The sequence below is a fragment of the Eptesicus fuscus genome, chromosome 15 (genome assembly GCF_027574615.1).
Source record: "Eptesicus fuscus isolate TK198812 chromosome 15, DD_ASM_mEF_20220401, whole genome shotgun sequence".
Taxonomy (NCBI): domain Eukaryota; kingdom Metazoa; phylum Chordata; class Mammalia; order Chiroptera; family Vespertilionidae; genus Eptesicus; species Eptesicus fuscus.
In genome coordinates this window covers 49,097,067-49,117,442 of record NC_072487.1, presented here as the reverse complement: position 1 = coordinate 49,117,442, position 20,376 = coordinate 49,097,067, and the positions used below count along the sequence as shown (strand labels likewise).

Below are 20,376 nucleotides of genomic sequence, written 5' to 3'. Positions count from 1 at the left end.
AATGTGGAAGTGGATGAATTTAGAACTGCAACCAACGTCTCATGACTTTTAAAACTTGACATAATAAACAATATTTTCTACCAGGAATAGTATATATATAATTATTTTTAGTGCTCGAGTTGATATACCAAAAACTCATCAATTTCTATATTTTGAAACTTAAGTAGGCATTTGCTTTTGTATTTTGTTTTGTTGGTGTTGTCATTGTTTACCCCTTTCATCCTCAGTTATAAGTAACTGCAGTACTTGGTGACTATAGAGTAATTGACATCGATATCCACTGTGTTTCTAGTACAGGTGGGTGAGTAGAGAGCAACTCCCAAGAATATCTTTTTGGCCAAGAACCATGAGCCCCAACAATCTCTAGAATCACAGAAAGTTCAATTCTAATACCATTTCCAAAATGCAGCAAAGGTAAATTAATGTGAGAAGAGTCTCTTATGATCCCTTTGACTACATCAAATTTAATTCCTATCTATGAATTATCACTTCTTTTATTTTTTTTCTCCTTGTCCGAGGATATGGTTATTGATTTGAGATAGAGAGGAAGGGAGAAGGAGAATGAGAGGGAGGAAGGGAGAGAGAGAAAAAGAGGGAGGGAGAAAGAGAAGGGAAGAGAGTGAGAAACATTTATGTGAGAAACATCAACTGGTTGCCTCTCAATTGGCTGCCTTCCCTTACGTGCCCCAAATGGGGATTGAACCCACAAACTACCTTAGTGGGAATCAGTGCCCTGAGTGGAAATTGAATCCATGACTTTTTAGTGTACAGGGACAATGCTCCAACCAACTGAGCCACCCGGCCAGGGCTATAGCTTCTTTTAATTTAAAACAAAACATTTATGGTATGGGAAACAACTGAATATTTGTAAAGTATACATGCATTATTTTGTTAAAAATGTTATTATTAATATGAAAAATATTTTTTGAAATAATGATGCAAAGCTGACTCTTCTGATACAGAACTAAACAGCCTACACCTAAGTAGTAAAACAAAAAAACAGTGAAAAGGGGGTTTATCTCCCTACACTTTATTCCTCCATAGCTCTGAATCCTTTATTCTGGTTTGTGTTTTGTTTTTTAATCCTCACCCAAAGATTTTTTCCCCATTGAATTTTAGAGAGTAGAAAGAAGCGGAGGGAGGGGTGAGAGAGAGAAAGAAACATCAATGTGAGAGAGACACATCCAATGGTTTTCTCTTGCACGCGCCGCATCTGGGACCAGGGATCGAACCTGCAACCCAGGTACGTGCCCTTGACCAGAATCGAACTTGAGACCGTTCAGTGCAAGTGCCGAAGCTCTAACCACACTTACTAACACCAGCCAGAGCTGTTTCTTTCTTTTTTGGGAGGAGTTTGAGAATTAGAAAACAGATGGAAACAAGTGAGTATATGATTTTAAGGTGAATTAGTTCTCAATAGCAAGACAAAAGCTGGAGTCTTCCCAATTTTCTCTTGCTATCTAAAAATCTATATATACTACATATTTGGAAGGCAAGAACTTTTGATTATTAAATGAACAGGAACACAAAAATGTTTCTATGTGAACTGATCTCAGCTTGTACTTATAAAAAGAGTGAATTATTTCTATATTCTCTCTCCTAGAACAGGATAACTTTGTTATATAGAATAGTTTAAGGTATTCACAACTGTTTATCTGTATTATGGTTAACTCAGATACTAAAGAAAACAATATTCTAGGAGCTTTATTTTTGAAAATGTGACTTTGTATGACCCAGTTTGTCCTGTTTTAAGAAGGAAAGAAGAATGAAGATAATGCCTTACAGAAAAAGAAGGTTGTGAAAAACAGTAAAGCTATTCCAGTGTGCTAATTTATGCAGACTGAAATCCAAATTCAGGATCCTGGAGTAAGTTCTCCATTTCTCACCTGCAAGCATTTTAAAGGCTAAATAGCTGTTTCTGAAGCAAAAGTGCTTCCCAATATCCACTAGGCCAAAAAGGGACTACAGGACTAAGGCTGTAAATTTTTAAAAGCAAATTTAATGCTTGGGTCATAGCTATAATAAAATGATACAACTCCAGAGCCCTACTGCAATGAAAAAAATTACAGAATGGTAGAGTGAACGGCCCCCACATATTATTCTGAGAAACATAATGCAGCATTCTAGCATCCTTGCAGATTAGTACAAAGCTAAGTAAATTTCACCCACAAAACTAGAAACAATTTCCCCAGGCAGGTGGGCCTTGTCCAGTAAAAGAACCTCGCCTTGGATTTATCCCAAGAGGGGCTCTCAATTGCTCTGTGGCAACCCCTGAAAGGAGGGCAGTCCAAATATAGTAGGATAAATCCCCCCAAAAAAGCTGAATCCTTGATCATAGCAACAGGTGACCCTTGCTGTGAAGCTACAGGACAGGTACACAAATACATTTGTATGACTTTATCTACTAAGTTTAAAAAATGCCAATGTTAACACGTATGCATTATAAGCTTAGCAATTAGCAGCAAAGGTTTAAAGCAAGGGTGGAGGACCTTTTTTCTGCCAAAGGGCAGTGGGATATTTATAACATCATTCGAGGGCCATACAAAATTATCAACTTAAAAATTAGCCTGCTATATTTGGTCAAATATTTAATTAACTCACCCTTAATGCTTTGACAGGGCCAGACCAAATGATTTTGCGGCCTTATACGGCCCGCGGGATGGACATTCCCAACTTCTGGTTTAAAGCCTTAATCTTAACTATAATATACACTGGTATTATAAAACTATCCTCAATTTTGAACAATTAAACTACAGACTGCTAACTAAGTGGGAAAATATATATAGTCCTTTATGGCTATCGCATTAACTACTGAGATTATAAAACAACTAATCTTCAGAGAAATTTATGATAGATTACTCTTACCTCATAAATGTTGGGGTGCCACATTTTGGTCAAGAATCTGAAGGTAGGTGGTGAATATGGGTAGTCAATAGGAAATTTAATATGCGCCTGGAAAAAAACACACAAAACGCTAATAAATGAGATTACAGGTTATTCATCTGCCTAATAATTCACCTTATTACACTTCAATAAAACAAAGCTACTATGTATAGAGTAGACTCTGGGAATTAAAACAGCTCATATATTGTTTTGTTAGCCCCAATGTCAGGGTTATTATTAGTACGTTCTTATAGCATCTCTTCAAATATTCATTAAGAGTTTATGGCAAATCAACAAAACTCAACAGCTACATAATTTTTTTTAAGAGAGAGAGGAAAGGAGAGAGATAAAGAGATAGAGAAAGGACTATCAATTGCTGCCTCCTGCACGCCCCCTACCGGGGATTGAGCCTGCAACCCAGGTGTGTGTCCTGACCAGGAATCAAACCAGTGACCTCTGGGTTCATGGGTCAATGCTCAACTACTAAGCCACACCAGCCAGACAATCTTACCTAATAATAGACAAACATGTAAATTGACCATACCTCCGCTATGCCACCAGCCAATCAGGAGTGATATGCAAATTAACCCAACAAAGATGGTGGTTAATTTGCATACACAGGCTCTGAGTGACGGGGTGGGACACTTGCATTCTGCCCCATCCCCGGTCTCTCAGGGCCTCTGGGCAGCGTGGGAAGGCGGGGCCGGAGCGGAAAGGGGCTGGGCCAGAGTGGAAAGGCAGTGCTGGCAGCCAGGGAAAGGAAAGCCCATTCTAGCACGAATCTTCGTGCATCGGGCTTCTAGTAGCTACATAATTTTTAATTGAACTCACACCAAGTGAAAACTATTATGGACAGGTGTGTCACATTAATGAAATTGATTAACATAACCTTCTGGTACATATATAGAACAAAGTGGGTTTTTTTACTCACATAATTTAACCATCACCCAGATAATAAATACTACCATTTTGAAATAGCTCCTTCCAATAGTTTTTGAATGCATGAATACATATGCTTATTTCTTTACAAAACTTATTTTCAAAGATTTAAATATACCGTGTTTTGGGGTTATTTTTTGTTAAACCTCACTGGAGGATAATTTTTTTCCCATTGTTTTTAAAGAGAGTAAAAGGAAGGGGGAGACACGGAGAGAAACATTGCTGTGAGAGAGAGACAGAGACATATCGATTAGTTGCCTCCCACACACGCCCCCGGACTAGGGCCAGGGATAGAGCCTGCAACCGAGGTAACTGACTAGAATCAAACCAGTGAGCCTTGAGTTCATGGGCCAAGCTCTAACCACTTTGACAAACAAAGCTGCTAGGGCAGTTGTGTTTTATACTGTTTTTCCCCATCTAAATCATAAACATTTTCCTGTCATATAATAATCTCCAAATGTATGATTGTTAGTATCTGCATAATGTTCCATCATATAGAGATGAATAATTTTTAAAAAAATGATTTTCTTATTTTGGGACACTTAGGTTTTTCCATTCTTTTGGTATTGTAAATACTGCTGCACTGAATGTCCTTGGTAGTATCTCATATTTCAAACATAAAAAAATCCAGAAAAGGCCTCATCTAACAATACCAGTAAAAGGGAGTGAAGAAAAGAATGGAAGGACAAGCTAAGAATAAATAAGCTAAGAACAGCTCTGGCCATTGTGGCTCAGTTGACTGGGTGTCATCCCGTGCACCAAAAGGTCGCTGATTTGATTCCCAGTCAGGGCACATGCCCACAACTGGACTTGATCCCTGGGAGGGGGCGTGCAGGAGGCTGGTTATCCATGTTCTGCTCTCATATTTTTCTCTCTCTCCCTCTCTAAAAATCAATAAAGAGTATATTTTTTTTGAGAAACCAAGATGGCAGCATAGGTAAACACCTAAACTGCAGCCTTGCACAACAATTTCAAAAATACAACTAAAAGACAAAACGGACATCATCCAGAACCACAGGAAAGCTGGCTGTCTGTGGTTCTAGACAGCCAGCTTTTCCTTCTACAACTAGAAGGAAAGAGAAAACCATAAGGAAAATCAGAGGAGCTGTAAAAGCCTGAGGTACGGAGACACGGGTGTGCGCATGTGGAGAGGATGGAGCCGGAGGGGAGGGGGCGGCTGAGTGCCTGGCTGGCGTTCTCTAGCAGGAAGGAGATAAAAGCTCCAGACTGCGCTGAACCCCAGCTCCGACTGCACTGAACCCCAGTACTGGGCGAGACCCTGGGGACCCAGGCTCATACTGGGGGAAGCTGGGCTGTAAAACGGAAACGCAGGGGAGCGGCGAAAGGCAGAGCTCTGGAGGCGCGCACGTGAACGCGCGCAGAGGACGGACTATTGAGTGTGCCGCAGGATTGCTCTAGCAGGAAGGAGACAAAAGCTCCGGACTGCGCTGAACCCCAGTTCCAACTGCACTGAACCCCAGTTCCGGACGAGAATCTGGGAATCCAGATTCACTGGGGGAGAAACTAGACTGTTTGGCAGCGGGCAAAACTCGAGGGCGCCTTTCTCTCAGAGGTGCTTGCAGCGAGTACCGAGGGACACTGAGATCCAGGAACCTCACAGGGCAGGGCCAACGGGAAGCCAAGGCTGTAGGCTCCACCCTGAAGCTCCACCCTGAAACTCTGCCCCATCCAAGCTGAGCACAGAGGCTTTTACAATTTTGCAAGTCTAGTCGAATAAGGCTGTCTCCCGACGTAGAAACAGCTGATCCTACAAAGCTACCCTACCAACTCAGGGAACAGCGAAAATGTGGAGACAAAGAAACAGATCACAAACCAAAGAAATGGAGGAAAACAAACGACTGGACATAGAGTTCAAAACCACGGTTATAAGGTTTTTCAAGAATTTCCTAGAAAAGGCCGATAAATTTAGCGAGACCCTCGAGGATATGGAAAAGGACCAACTAAAATTAAACATACACTGACTGAAATAAAAAATACTATACAGACACCCAACAGCAAACTAGAGGAACACAAGAATCAAGTCAAAGATTTGAAATACAAAGAAGCAAAAATCACTCAACTGGAAAAGCTAAAAGAAAAGAGAATCCAAAAATTTGAAGATAGTGTAAGAAGCCTCTGGGACAACTTCAAGCGTACCAACATCAGAATTATGAGGGTGCCAGAAGAGAGAGAGAAAGATACTGAAAACCTATTTGAAGAAATAATGACTGAAAATTCCCCCACCTGATGAAAGAAATAGACTTACAAGTCCAAGAAGCGCACAGAACCCCAAACAAAAGGAATCCAAAGAGGACCACACCAAGACACATCATAATTAAAATGCCAAGAGCATGCCGAAACCGGTTTAGCTCAGTGGATAGAGCGTTGGCCTGCGGACTCAAGGGGCCCAGGTTCGATTCCGGCCGGTCAAGGGCATGTACCTTGGTTGCGGGCACATCCCCAGTAGGGAGTGTGTAAGAGGCAGCTGATCGATGTTTCTCTCTCATTGAAATTTCTAACTCTCTATCCCTCTCTCTTCCTCTCTGTAAAAAGTCAATAATATATATATATATATATATATATATATATATATATATATATATAGATATAGAGAGAGAGAGAGTAAAATGCCAAGAGCAAAAGACAAAGAGAGAATATTAAAAGCAGCAAGAGAAAAACAGTTAGTTACCTACAAGGGAACACCCATACGATTGTCAGCTGATTTCTCAACAGAAACCATGCAGGCAAGACGGGAGTGGCAAGAAATATTCAAAGTGATGAATAGCAAGAACCTACAACCAAGAGTACTCTACCCAGCCAAGCTGACATTCAGAATTGAAGGGGAGCTAAAGAGCTTCACAGATAAGAAAAAGCTAAAGGAGTTCATCAACACCAAACCAGTATTATATGAAATGCTGAAAGGTATTCTCTAAGAAGAGGAAGAAGAAGAAAAAGGTAAAGGTAAAAATTATGAACAACAAATACATATCTATCAACAAGTGAATCTAAAGACCAAGTGAATTAAAAATATGATGTACAGAATAAACTGGTGAATACAATAGAATCAGGGGCATAGAAAGGGAGTGGACTGACAACTCTCAGGGGGAAAGGGGTGTGGGGGGTGCGGGAAGAGACTGGACAAAAATCATACACCTATGGATGAGGACAGTGGGGGGGAGGTAAGGGAAGAGGGTGAGATGGGAACCAGGTGGAGGGGAGCTATGGGAGGAAAAAAGAGGAACAAGTGTAATAATCTGAACAATAAAGATTTATTAAATTTTTAAAAAAGAATATATTTTTAAAATATGCTAATGATGCCTGGCTGGTGTGGCTCAGTGGTTGAGCACCAATCTATGAACTAGGAGGTCTGGGTTCGAATCCCAGGCAAGGCACATGCCTGGGTTGTGGGCTCGAGCCCCATTGTGGGGCATGTGGGAGACAGCCAATCAATGATTCTCTATCATTGATGTTTCTATCTCTCCCTCTCCCTTCCTCTCCAAAATCAATAAAAATAAACTTTTTTAGCCCTGGCCAGTTTGGCTCAGTGGATAGAACATCAGCCTGCGGACTGAAGGGTCCCAGGTTTGATTCCAATCGTGCTGCTAGGAATATTAGAAGTCCATAAAGCTTTGAAAAGCTCTGAAAAATTCCTAAGAATCTAGAAGACCAGGTCAATGTGGGGCTGTGCAAATATGCCCAGGCTATATGCACATACTCAGGAAAGTCATGAGACGTAATTAGAAGACCCTAAACTAGCACCTAAGCCTGTACTTGAGGATCTGCACAGGAAGGAAGTGAATGCTAAGGCAGAGTTCACAAATGCCTAGCTACCTATTAAAAGCATGCCCTGGCCCTAGCTGGTTTGGCTCAGTGGATAGAGTGTCGGCCTGTGTACTGAAGGGTCCTGGGTTCGACTCTGGCCAAGGGCATATGCCTGAGTTGCAGGCTCGATCCCCATTTGGGGGCGTTCAGGAGGCAGCCGATCGATTCTCTCTCATCATTGATGATTCTATCCCTCTCTCCCTCCCCGTTCCTCTCTCTAAAATCAATAAAAATATATTTTAAAAATAAATAAAAAAATACAAGCATGCCCTGGGAAGCACACAGAGCTCCTCTACAATGCTCAGGAGAGGGGCAAAGAGAGATCTATGAAAATCCCAGTTGCCTTCTTTCCAGAAATGGAAAGACTGGTACTAAAATTTATATAATAATTCATGGGACCAGAATAAGCCAAAACAATCTAAAAATAACTAGATAATTCACACTTCCATTTCAAAACATACTATAAATCTACAGTGATCAGGACAGTTTGGTACTAGTATAAGGACAATTCAATGGGATTTGAAAAAGCCTTCCAACAAATTGTGATGAGACAACGGGATATCCTACCTAATAATAGACAAATATGCAAATTGACCATACCTTTGCTATGCCCATGATTGGCCAGGGGGTGCGGGGGGGGGGCGGGACTCGGGGTGGCTGGGGTGGCCAATTGGGCCGGCGGGACACTGAGCTTGCATCGCCAGCGACGGCACGAGCTCAGCGTCTGCGCCATGGCTGTGCTGCGGCACAGAAGGGGCCTCTGGGGCAGCGAGCTCACGTCCCACCACGGACCATCAAAAGCGGGGGAGCTGGGTGCCTGTCCACTCCGGCACCAGGCCTTTCAGAAGCCTCCGCCATGCCGGAGGCTTCTGAAAGGCCTGGTGCACCAGCAGACAGGCACCCAGCTCCCCCGTGATAGAAAGCGAAAGCGTGTAGGGGACCCTACACATGCATGATTTAATCATGCACTGGGCCTCTAGTTCACATATAAAAGAAATGAAATTATATCTTTTGAAACAGCCAGAAAAATGTCCTTAACAAGGCCTGACCTTAGGGGAAACTAGGTAACTAGAGCCTAACCTGCTGGGGTAATCAGAACCTCAATGACCTGGGGGAAGGGAAATACAGTACCCAACTCCATCCTGATGTCCCCCTAAGAGGGGAGAAAAAAACTGAGAAACTCTCGTGAAAAGTTCACAATCCAGAGGCACATGCTCATTAAAAGACTGAGACCTAATCGTAAGAGTATAGATTGCTTCCCATTCCCCCCACACCTCACCACCATATTACTAAGGCCTATCTTACAGCAGTTCTTTTTACCTGGTACATACTATCCAATGATCAGGAAAAAATTACAAGGCATACAAAAATAAAAATCACAAATGAAGAGACAGAGAAATTATCAGAATCAGACCTGGCAGGGATGTTGGAATTATCAGACCAGGAATTTAAAACAACTATGACTAATATGTTGCAGATTCTTTCCTGTTAAATTTCTTTTAATATGAGTTGACATAGAACATTATATTAGATTTAGATGTACAGCATAATGATTCAACAAGGGCATGTACAAAGTGATCACCACAATAAGTCCAGTAACCATTTGTCATTGTACATAGTTATATATATTACTGACTCTATTCCTATGCTGTACATTATGTCCCCGTGACTTATTTTATAACTGGAATCTTATACTTCGTAATACCCTTTCCCTTTTCCTCCCAATACCCCTCCTATCAGTTTGTTGTCTATATCTATGAGTTTGTTTTTATCTCATTTTTGTTTTTTAGATTCCACATATAAGTGAAATCATACAGTATTTATCATTTTCTCTCTAATTTATTTCACTTAACATAATACTTTCTATCCAGGTTGTCACAAATAGCAAGATTTCATTCTTTTTTTTATGGCTGAGTAATGTACACACACACTCACACACACACATCTTCTTTATCCATTCCTCTATTGATGGACAACTTGGTTGCTTCCAATCTTGGCTACTGTAAACAATGAACACAGGGTTGCACATATTATTTAGAGTTATTGTTTTCATTTTCATTGAATAAATACTCAGAAGTGGAACTGCTGTGTCCTAGGGTAGTTCTATTTTTAATGTTTTGAGGAGCCTACGGATTCTAATGGATAAAGTAGATAGTCTGCAAAAACAGATGGGGCAATGTAAGCAAAGAGATGGAAATCCTAAGAGAAAAACAACAAAGAGAAATGTTAGAGATTTTTTTAAAAAATACTATAATAGAAATGAAAAATGCCTTTTTTTTTTGGGCAGTTTATTAAGACTAGACATAGCTAAGAAAAGAATCTCTGAGTTAGAGGACATATCACAGGATCCTTGAAAACAGAAAAGCAAAGATTGAAAAAAAAAAAAAAAAAACCCACCAGAACGAAACATCTAAGGATGTAGGGACAACTATAGAATGTGTAGCATATATGTAACGGGGATACCTGAATGAACAAAAGATACCACAATGAAAATGAAGACAATCCACAGAATGGGAGAAAATATTTGCAAATCATGGTAGACATGTTTCCAGAATATGTAAAAATAAAAAAGCTTATAACTCAATATAATAGATAACTCAATTTAAAAATAGGCAAAGTGCCCTAAACGATTTGGCTCAGTGGATAGAGCATCAGCCCGCTGACTGAAGGGTCCTGGGTTCGATTCCAGTGAAGGGCATGTACCTCGGTTGCAGGCTTAATACCCAACCTGTTGGGGTGCGTGCGGGAGGCAACCAGTCAATATGTCTCTCACATTGATGTTTCTCTCTCTGTCTCTCCCCCTACATTCCACTCTCTCTCAAAAAAAAAAAAAAAGAAAAGAAAAGAAAAGAAAATCAATGGGAAAATATACTCAGGTGAGCATTAACAAAACATAATAAAAATGGGCAAAGTATATAGATAGACATTTCCAAAGGAGATTTAAAAAATGGCCAATAAGCATATGAAGAGATGCTCCACATAATTAGCCACCAGGAAAATATACATCAAAAGCACAATAAGATACCACTTCATATCCATTAGGATGGCTATAGTTATAGAGACAGATAATAAAAAAATGTTAGCCAGGATGTCCTAGAGTTGGAATGCTTTATACATTGCTGGTGGGACTATAAAATGGTAGTCACTTTGAAAAACAATTGAGCAGTTTCTTGAAAGAATAAACATAGTTAACATGTCACCCATCAAGTAAATTACCCGATGTATGACCAAGAGAAATTAAAACATTACACCTACACACGAACTTGTACACAAATGTTCTTAAGAGTAGAATAGCCAAAATGTAGAAACAACCCCAAATGTCTATCAACTGAAGAATGGATAAACAGCTCGGCCGGTGTGGCTCAGTGGTTGAGCGTCGACCTATGAACCAGGAGGTTAAGGTTCAATTCCTGGTCAGGGCACATGCCTGGGTTGTGGGTTCATCCCCAGTATGGGGCCTGCAGAAGGCAGCTGATGAATGATTGATTCTCTCTCATCATTGACGTTTCTATCTCTCTCTCCCTTTCTGAAATTGATAAACATGTATTACAAGAATGGATAAACAAAATGCAGTATATATTCATACAGAATAGGAGTCAGCAATGAAAAGGAACTGACACATGCCACAATGTGAATGAACCTCAAAAACATTAGCTATGTGAGAAAAGCCAGTCACTAAAGAATGCATATTTATGAAATGTCCAGAATAGATTAGTAGGGTGGGGTGGGGGAGGGCGATAACATTTGGAGGAAATAGGGAAATAGAGGTGACCATTAAAAGGTATGGGTTTTGCCCGGCCAGTGCGGCTCAGTGGTTGAACATCGATCGACCTATGAACCAGGAGGTCACATTCGATTCCCTGTCAGGTCACATGGCTAGGTTGCAGGCTTGATCCCCAGTGTAGGGTGTGCAGGAGGCAGCTGATCAATGACTCTCTCTTATCATTGACATTTCTATCTTCCTCTCCATCTCTCTTCCTTTCAGAAATGGATAAAAATATATTTTAAAAAAAAGGTATGGGTATTTTGGAGGGAAATGTTTGAAAATCGATTGTGATGATAGTTGAACAAATTTATTAATATACTAGAAACCAATGAATTGTGTATTTTAAATAAGTGAATTACATATATGCATTAAAATAACAATAAAGCTGCTTATAAAAAAAAAAAGCTGTAGCAACAAGCATATCTAGTTCCTCAGATCTTGGTTTCTTTTCTCTCTCTCTCTCTCTCTCTCTCTCTCTCTCTCTCTCTCTCTCTCTCAGTCTTGGTTTCTAAATACCATTCATTCTCTAATAACAGGAACCAAGGCTAGTTGGAAAAACACTTGATTCTACAACTGAGGCAAAAAAAAGAGCCTGGAGCATCTTATAAGTGTCTGAAAGTAAGGAAATGTTAAAAGAAAAAAATGGAGGTGTCAACCTGAAAGGGCTCCTTATGGCCAAAACTAAAACTTTCATAGTACTGCATGATAAACAAAAGTATAAAATAAATATAAATTAGTACATTTTGGTATAAATTATTGAATGAAAACAATTATTGGGGAAGAGACAAGTCTTCCGTACAGGAGTACTCCCGACAATATATGGAGAATCGCTCTCATAAAACTACAATACATTCAATATGTTATATGTAAAGAAAAGTGATTTAGTCTGGTGGGCAAAAACAGTAACAGACTTCATTTGTTCCCCATATACTGAGTACTACTGTATATTGGTACTGTGGTTAGGTGTTGCCTGAGTAGTTCTTTGGATGACTAAGAGCTGAGGAAGTAGCATGAAGGCAACAGGTGCCAGTAATAAGGTATGCCTAGTAAGATGATTGCTGGTAACCACAGGAGATAAGACTGGATGAAGGTAGGTTGAAGTCTCATTTAGGTGCTACCAGAAAGCTACAGAAAATACTTATTTAGAAAAATAGTGGCAAGATGTGTATCTTAGAAAAATGACTCTGAAAAATGTTTCTGTGTAGCACTTAAAAGGGCTGAACAGGATAAAAGACAGAGATAGGAGAGCCCATCTTTTCCATTTAATCAGTCTCATTTCCAGAATCAGCATATACTTTAGAAAGTTTTACTAATTATTACATATATAATATATTATCTGGATAAAATAGGATTGTGAAAATTTCCATAAAAAGTTGGGAATCCGGTCATTGGAAATGTAACCTCCTCTATCACATTTCTATTGGACAAATTAGATTATCTTATCTAGAAACAAATAATAAAATTTTTTTAAAAGATGGAATCATTTTTAAAAATATATTTTTATTGATTTCAGAAAGGAAGGTAGAGTGAGAGAAACATCAATGATGAGAATCATTGACTGGCTGCCTCCTGCACGCACCCTACTGGGGATCGAGCCTGCAACCCGGGTATGTGCAGGAGGCGACTGGGCTGATCAGGGGGAAGGCGCTGCCCCTATCACCCCGCTGCTGCTGCCACTGCTGGCCGCAGCAGCCACCAAAGTGTTTTCATCAACACTGACTCCAGTCCCTTCACCATGAAAAAATGACATTCTTTAGGCATTTTCAAGATGTCTCTTTCATAGAATATGACAGTTCTTCCTTTCTTTATTTTTATCCTCACCTGAGGATATTTTTCCATTGATTTTTAGAGAGCATGGAAGAGAAAGGGAAAGACAAAGAGAAACATCAATGTGAGAGGGACACTTCGATTGGTGGCCTCCTGCATAAGCCCTGACCTGGGCCCTGGCCAGGGAGAAGCCTGCAACCTAGGTACATGCCCTTGACCAGAATCAAACCCGGACCCTGCAGTCAGCAGGCCAAGGCTCTATCCACTGAGCCAAACCGGCTAGGACAGGACATGACATTTCTTAGCCCCTCCAGCAGCGGACCTTCATTTTTCTGTCCAGGAGTGAGGTGGAAAAACCCTAGATCACCTTCTTAGATTCTCATCATGCAAGTTACCAAGAACACTGCGAGTGGTATACCGGGAGCTTAGCCAATGAGTGGTCAGAAAAGGTGTTTCCTCTGCAGCTCACACGCAGAGGCAGGACTGCTGGCGCGCCCCGCGCCCCGGCAAGCAGGCAGGCCAGCCCTGTTCCCCGCTCCCCGCTCTTGCAGGCCCTGCTCTGCCCTGCTCTGCCCTGCTGCGCGCACAGCCTCCTCCTGAGCCAGTTGTGACTATTATGGCGCCCCGGCTAATTTGCATATTATTGCCTCTTTATAGATAGATAGATAGATAGAAAGAAAGAAAGATAAAAGATGTAAGTTTTGTTTTAAAATACAAATTAATTAGGCAAGAGTCATGTCATGAAGCCTTCTTTATAAAGAGCTCCTTTTATACGCTGCTCATTTTCACTTTATCTCTTTTGCTTACCTGCCTTTAGAATATAACACTAGTTTTAGAAAAGACAACTGGGGAGATTCTTACCAACCTAAATAACTTGAATCTTCTGAAACCAGTTTTCTAAGAGCCTTACCAATCCTAATTATTGTTACTTAAATATAATAAACATTAATTACTTAGTATTGTTTCTCTATTTTCTCTAAGCATCTATTAATATCTTAAATAATTTACATTGAATTTTCATCTTTATCAATCTGTACCTTCAACACTACTTATCTCCACATAATTTTTAAAAGTAACATCTCTAGAATAAAGTCAAGATCAAGTTTAAACTATTTTTATTGATTTTTTTAAGGTATCAAGCCTAAATTATGCTTATATTACAACTGAAAGGTGACATTGGATGGTACCTTGAAAGTTTCATAAGAACTCCTTCAATAGAATGTACAATCCTAAAGAGTTTAGCTGAAGTTAAAATCCAGAGGAATATTCTGCTATAGTGCTCCCCTGAGATTATGCAGTTTTATCACTATTTTTCAGATCCTTATTAATGATTTAAACATTATTTCATATGTATGCTTCTCCATCTGGATGAAGGAATAAAGATGCTTATAGCCCTGGCTGGTGTTGCTCAGTGGTTAGAGTGTCAGCCTGCATCCCGAAAGGTCATGGGTTCAATTCCTGGTCAAGGGCATGTACCTGGGTTGCAGGTTCATCCACGACCCCAACCAGGGTCTGTGTGGGAGGAAACCAATCGATGTGTCTCTCTCACATCGATGTTTTTTCTCTCTCTCCCTCCCCCTCTCTCTAAAAATTAATTTAAAAAGTACAAATCACACAAATCTTTCCCAGCTAGCATGGCACAGTGGTTAAACATCGACCTATGAACCAGGGAGTCACAGTTCGATTCCTGGTCAGGGCACATGACTGGGTTACAGACTTGATCCCTAGTGTGGATCAATAAAAAATATATATTTTTTTAAAAGATCTTAAAAAAGAAAGAAAAGAAAATCAGACTTCACTTTCAAAGAGAAAAAGATCAAAACTCATCTTCAAGAAGAATCAGCAACAATGGGGAGGATCTGAACAATTCTTTTTTTTTAATTCTTTACTGTTTAAAGTATTGCATATGTCTCCTTTTTCCCCCACTGACCTCTCTCCAGCCGTTCCCACCCCCCAGCACATGCCCTCATCCCTCTACTGTCTGTGCCCATTGGTTATGCTTATATGCAGACATACAAGTCCTTTAGTTGATCTCTTACCTCCCCCGCCCCTGCCTTCCCTCTGAGGTTGAACGGTCTGTTCAATACTTCTATGTCTCTGGATCTATTTTTGTTTATGTTGTTCATTATATTCCACAAATGAGTGAGATCATGTGATATTTATCTTTCTCCGAATGGCTTATTTCACTTAGCATAATGCTCTCCAGTTCCATCCATGCTATTGTAAGTGGTAAGAGTTCCTTCTTTTTTACTGTATAGCAGCGTAGTATTCCACTGTGTAGATGTACCACAGTTTTTTTGGGGTTTTTTTTGTTTGTTTTTAAAAATATTTTATTGATTTTTTACAGAGAGGAAGGGAGAGGGATAGAGAGCTAAAAACATCGATGAGAGAGAAACATCGACCAGCTGCCTCCTGCACACCCCCTACCGGGAATGTGCCTGCAACCAATGTACATGCCCTTGACCGGAATCGAACCTGGGACCTTTCAGTCCGCAGACCGACGCTCTATCCACTGAGCCAAACCGGTTTCGGCTGTACCACAGTTTTTTAATCCACTCATCTGCTGATGGGCACTTAAGCTGTTTCCAAATCTTAGCTATTGTAAATTGTGCTGCTATGAACATAGGGGTGTATATATCCTTTCTGATTGATGTTTCTGATTTCTTGGGATATATTCCTAGAAGTGGGATTACTGGGTCAAGTAGCAGTTCCATTTTTTAAATTTTTGAGGAAACTCCATACTCTTTTCCACAGTGGCTGCACCAGTCTGCATTCCCACCAGCAGTGCACGAGGGTTCCTTTTTCTCCACATCCTCACCAGCACTTGTAGTTTGTTGATTGTTGATGATAGCCATTCTGACAGATGTGAGATGGTACCTCATTGTCGTTTTGATTTGCAATTCTTGGATGATTAGCCCTTTGCACTCGCTTGCTTTTTTCTCGAGCTGCTACCGATGCTAACCATGTCGAGTCACACTCGACATCCGAGTGCAAAAGGTTAGTGACTATAGGCATGTTTTCATGTCTCTTGGCCTTCTGTATGTCCTCTTTCAAAAAGTATCTATTAGGTCTTTTGCCCATTTTCTGATTGGATTGTTTATCTTCCTTTTGTTAAGTTGTATGAGTTCCCTATAAATTTGGAGATTAAACCCTTATCGGATATAACATTGGCAAATATGTTCTCCCATGCAATGGGCTCTCTGAACAATTCTTGATCTCCCAAAAAATAAAAAGCTCATATACTAGTAGCAAAAGATTCACTGTTCTGAAAGCATAAGAACAAATAAGTCACCAAAACTAGTATTAAATTGCTTAATCAATACCTGATAGTTTTACAGCTATGAAACAAGAACCAATTCAACTTTTTTTTTTAATCCTCACCCAAGAATATGTTTATTGTTATTAGAGAGAAAGGAAGGGGAAGAGAGAAAAACTGATGTGAAAGAGAAACATTGATAGGTTTCCTCCCCTACATGCCCCGACCACGGGACACAACCTGAAACCTAGGATGTGCCCTGACTGAAATCAAACCTGCAATTTTATGGTATATGGACAAAGTTCCAGCCAACTGAGCCACCAGCTGGGACAAGAACCAACTTTAAACCCACTTAAATGATCTCAGTGAATGTTTATGGAAGCCAACCTGTCAATGACAGCCCCTTCTGAAAGCCAGCCAACTGAAAACACATTCACTTCCACAAACACACTTCTAAAAACAAAGCAATCAATAACTTTCTCAGCCAGGCAACCATGCTTCCACTTCTCAAAAACACTATAAATCAGCAGTCTGCTTCATAACCAAAAAGTGATTTAAAAAACAATAATATATGTATATACTGCCTTGAGACCCAATATTTTATAACCCCCAATGTGCAATATTAAAGTAATTTTGTTATCCCATTGATTATTTTCATATGGAATTTTATACATGACAAAAAATATGAATAGTGAAATGAAAAATAAGTGAAACTATTTCAATTATTATAGCAAACCTAGTTATTAACATACTATTAAATAGATTAAGAAAATGTTTACCAGTCCTAAACACAACTATCCTTAGTAATAGGTCAGTTGGCAGCAAATGTAGAGTGTTTACTGTTGCATTTGGATTAGTACCTAGAGTTAGTGTGAAATGAGGACATTCCACTGCTGAGCTTTTTTTTTGCTATGTCATCAGCTCACATCTGGTATAGGATAACATTTCCAACATGACAGCAAAAGCAATCAAAACATGTTTTCTTATTACCTTGCTGAAAGTTTCAAAAGTCTGTAAATCACCAGTACAAACTTTTAAATTGTTAATTAATATTATGTGAAAAATAAAGTGAGTTAGGTCTACCTAATGATACTATAATATGTGCCACAGGCTTTACAGTCAAGAAAGTGAGTCTTCATTGATTTAAAAAAATCCCAATCTAAAGAGGTTCATTTAGAATTACTATAATACTAAATATAATTACCCTAAAAATCAAGATGAAATACAAACAAAAGAAAATCCCTGTTGTTCTTGACTCTAAAAAGTAAATTTCAGCCCTAGCTGGTTTGCTCAGTGGATAGAGCATCGGCCTGAGAAATGAAGGGTCCTGGGTTCGATTCCAGCCTAGGGTACATGCCCGGGTTGCAGGCTCGGTCCCCAGTAGGGGGCGTGCAGGAGGCAGCCGATCGATGATTCTCTCTCATCATTGATGTTTCTATCCCTCTCCCTTCCTCTCTGAAATCAATGAGGAAAAACCAAGATGGTGGCATAGGTAAACACCTAAACTGCTGCCTCGCACAACCATTTCAAAACTACAACTAAAGGACAAAAGGGACATCATCCAGAACCACAGGAAGGCTGGCTGAGTGGAAATTCTACAACTAGAAGGAAAGAGAAAAGCACACTGAGACTCAGAAGAGCTGCAGAAGGCAGAGGTACAGAGGCGCGCGTGGAGAGGGCTAGCAACTGAGTACGCTGCGGGCTTTCTCAATAGGGAGGGAGACAAAAGTTCCCGACTGCTTCGAACTCCAGTTCCAGGCAAGACTCTGGGGAACCAGACTCATTCAGGGAGAAACTGGACTGTCTGGCAGCGGGTGAAACTTGAGGGCAGCTTTCTCTCAAAGGTGCTTGCAGTGATTACCACAGGAAACTGAGACCCAGAGAGAGGCCTCTTAGGGCAGGGCTGACGGGAAGCCATTGCTGTCTGCTCCGCCCTGATACTCCGCCCCATCCAAGCTGAGCACAGAGGCTTTCGCAAGTCTTGTCTCATAAGGGTGTCTCCAGCACAGAAGTTCTCCCATCATAGACACAGCTGATCCTCACAGCCAATTGGCCTGGAGGTCAATTCCTCCCAGTGATACCAACAACAATCAAGGCTTAACTACAACAAGACTGTGCACACAGCCCACAAAGGGGTGCACCAAGAGTGTCCACCTCAGGTAACTGGGGAGGCTGAGCCACTGGGCCCGATAAGACACCTAGCACACAAAGCCACTCTATCAACTCAGTGAAGCAGCCAAAATGCGGAGACAAAGAAACAGGTCACAAATGAAAGAAATGGAAGAAAGCAAATGACTGGATATAGAGTTCAAAACCACGGTTATAAGGTTTTTCAAGAATTTTCTAGAAAAGGCGGATAAATTTAATGAGACCCTCGAGGATATGAAAAAGGACCAACTAGAAATTAAGCATACACTGACTGAAATAAAAAATAATATACAGAGATCCAACAGCAGACTAGAGGATCACAAGAATCAAGTCAAAGATTTGAAATACAAAGAAGCAAAAAACACCCAACCGGAAAAGCAAAAAGAAAAAAGAATCCAAAAATATGAAGATAGTGTAAGAAGCCTCTGGGACAACTTCAAGCTTACCAACATCAGAATTATGGGGGTGCCAGAAGAAGAGAGAGAGCAAGATACTGAAAACCTATTTGAAGAAATAATGACAGAAAACTTCCCCCATCTGGTAAAAGAAATAGACTTACAAGGCCAGGAAGCGCACAGAACCCCAAACAAAAGGAATCCAAAGAGGACCACACCAAGATAAATCATAATTAAAATGCTAAGAGCAAAAGACAAAGAGAGGATATTAAAAGCAGCAAGAGAAAAACAGTTACCTACAAGGGAGCACCCATTAGATTGTCAGCTGATTTCTCAACAGAAACTATGCAGGCCAGACGGGAGTGGCAAGAAATATTCAAAGTGATGAATAGCAAGAACCTACAACCAAGATTACTCTACCCAGCAAAGCTATCATTCAGAACTGAAGGTCAGATAAAGAGCTTCACAGATAATAAAAAGCTAAAAGAGTTCATCATCACCAAACCAGTATTATATGAAATGCTGAAAGGTATTCTTTAAGAAGAGGAGGAAGAAGAAAAAGGTAAAGATAAAAATTATGAACAACAAATACATATCTATCAACAAGTGAATCTAAGAATCATGTGAATAAAAAATCTGATGAACAGAATAAATGGTGAATATAACAGAATCAGGGGCAATAGAAAGGGAGTGGACTGACAATTCTCGGGGGGAAAGGGATATGGGGAGTGCGGGAAGAGACTGGACAAAAATTGTACACCTATGGATGAGGACAGTGGGGGGGGGGGGGCGCTAAGGGCAGAGGGTGGGGTGGGAACCGGGTAGAGGGGAGCTATGGGGGGGGGGGGGAAGAGTAACAATTGTAATAATCTGAACAATAAAGATTTATTTAAAAATATTAAAAATAAATTTCAGGTATTTAAGTAACTTCATATTAATACTGATAGTAGTCTTTTTTTTTTTTTTTAATACAGTAACAAAAAAATGTTTCTTGCAGCTTGGAAAGTAAAACCTTTTATCCCCCTCCCACCCCCAAAAGCTAGAGGAACCCACTGTATCAGCTAAGTTAATGTTAAATAGAATAGTAGAAGAGACATTTGGACTTTTAGTTAAATAGGCCTCACCAACTACTAAGCTTATTAAAAATGTATTTTTATTTTTTAAAAGTCACAAACCTAGAAGGACAAATGGGAAGACAAAAAGCAACAACATTTTAGAAGCTGGAAACCAGAATGATAAGCAATAACTAATTTAGAAGACCAGAGAAAATTTAAGCCCGGGTTAGTGATCACAAAGAAGTAGGCTTATTTCCTTCCATAGAACCATGGAAAAGCTAAAAAATTAGAGTCACCAAATACAGGTGGTGCTGAAAATAGGAGGACTGGTCATCCCCAGAACCT

At 40.2% G+C, this 20,376-nt stretch overlaps 1 protein-coding gene across 2 annotated transcripts in view; it reads right to left on the bottom strand.

Annotated features, from left to right (window-relative positions):
• Nucleotides 1-20,376, bottom strand: part of UBE2R2 (ubiquitin conjugating enzyme E2 R2) — an 80,261-nt gene that overhangs the window by 19,770 nt on the left and 40,115 nt on the right. Inside the window, exon 2 of one of the 2 annotated variants that reach the window (XM_054726949.1) lies at nt 2,866-2,952. The exons of the other annotated variant lie outside the window; for it this stretch is intronic. Within the exon in view, the coding sequence (XP_054582924.1) occupies nt 2,866-2,952 (87 nt within the window). The remainder of the gene's footprint in view (nt 1-2,865; nt 2,953-20,376) is intronic. 2 annotated transcript variants of the gene reach the window in all.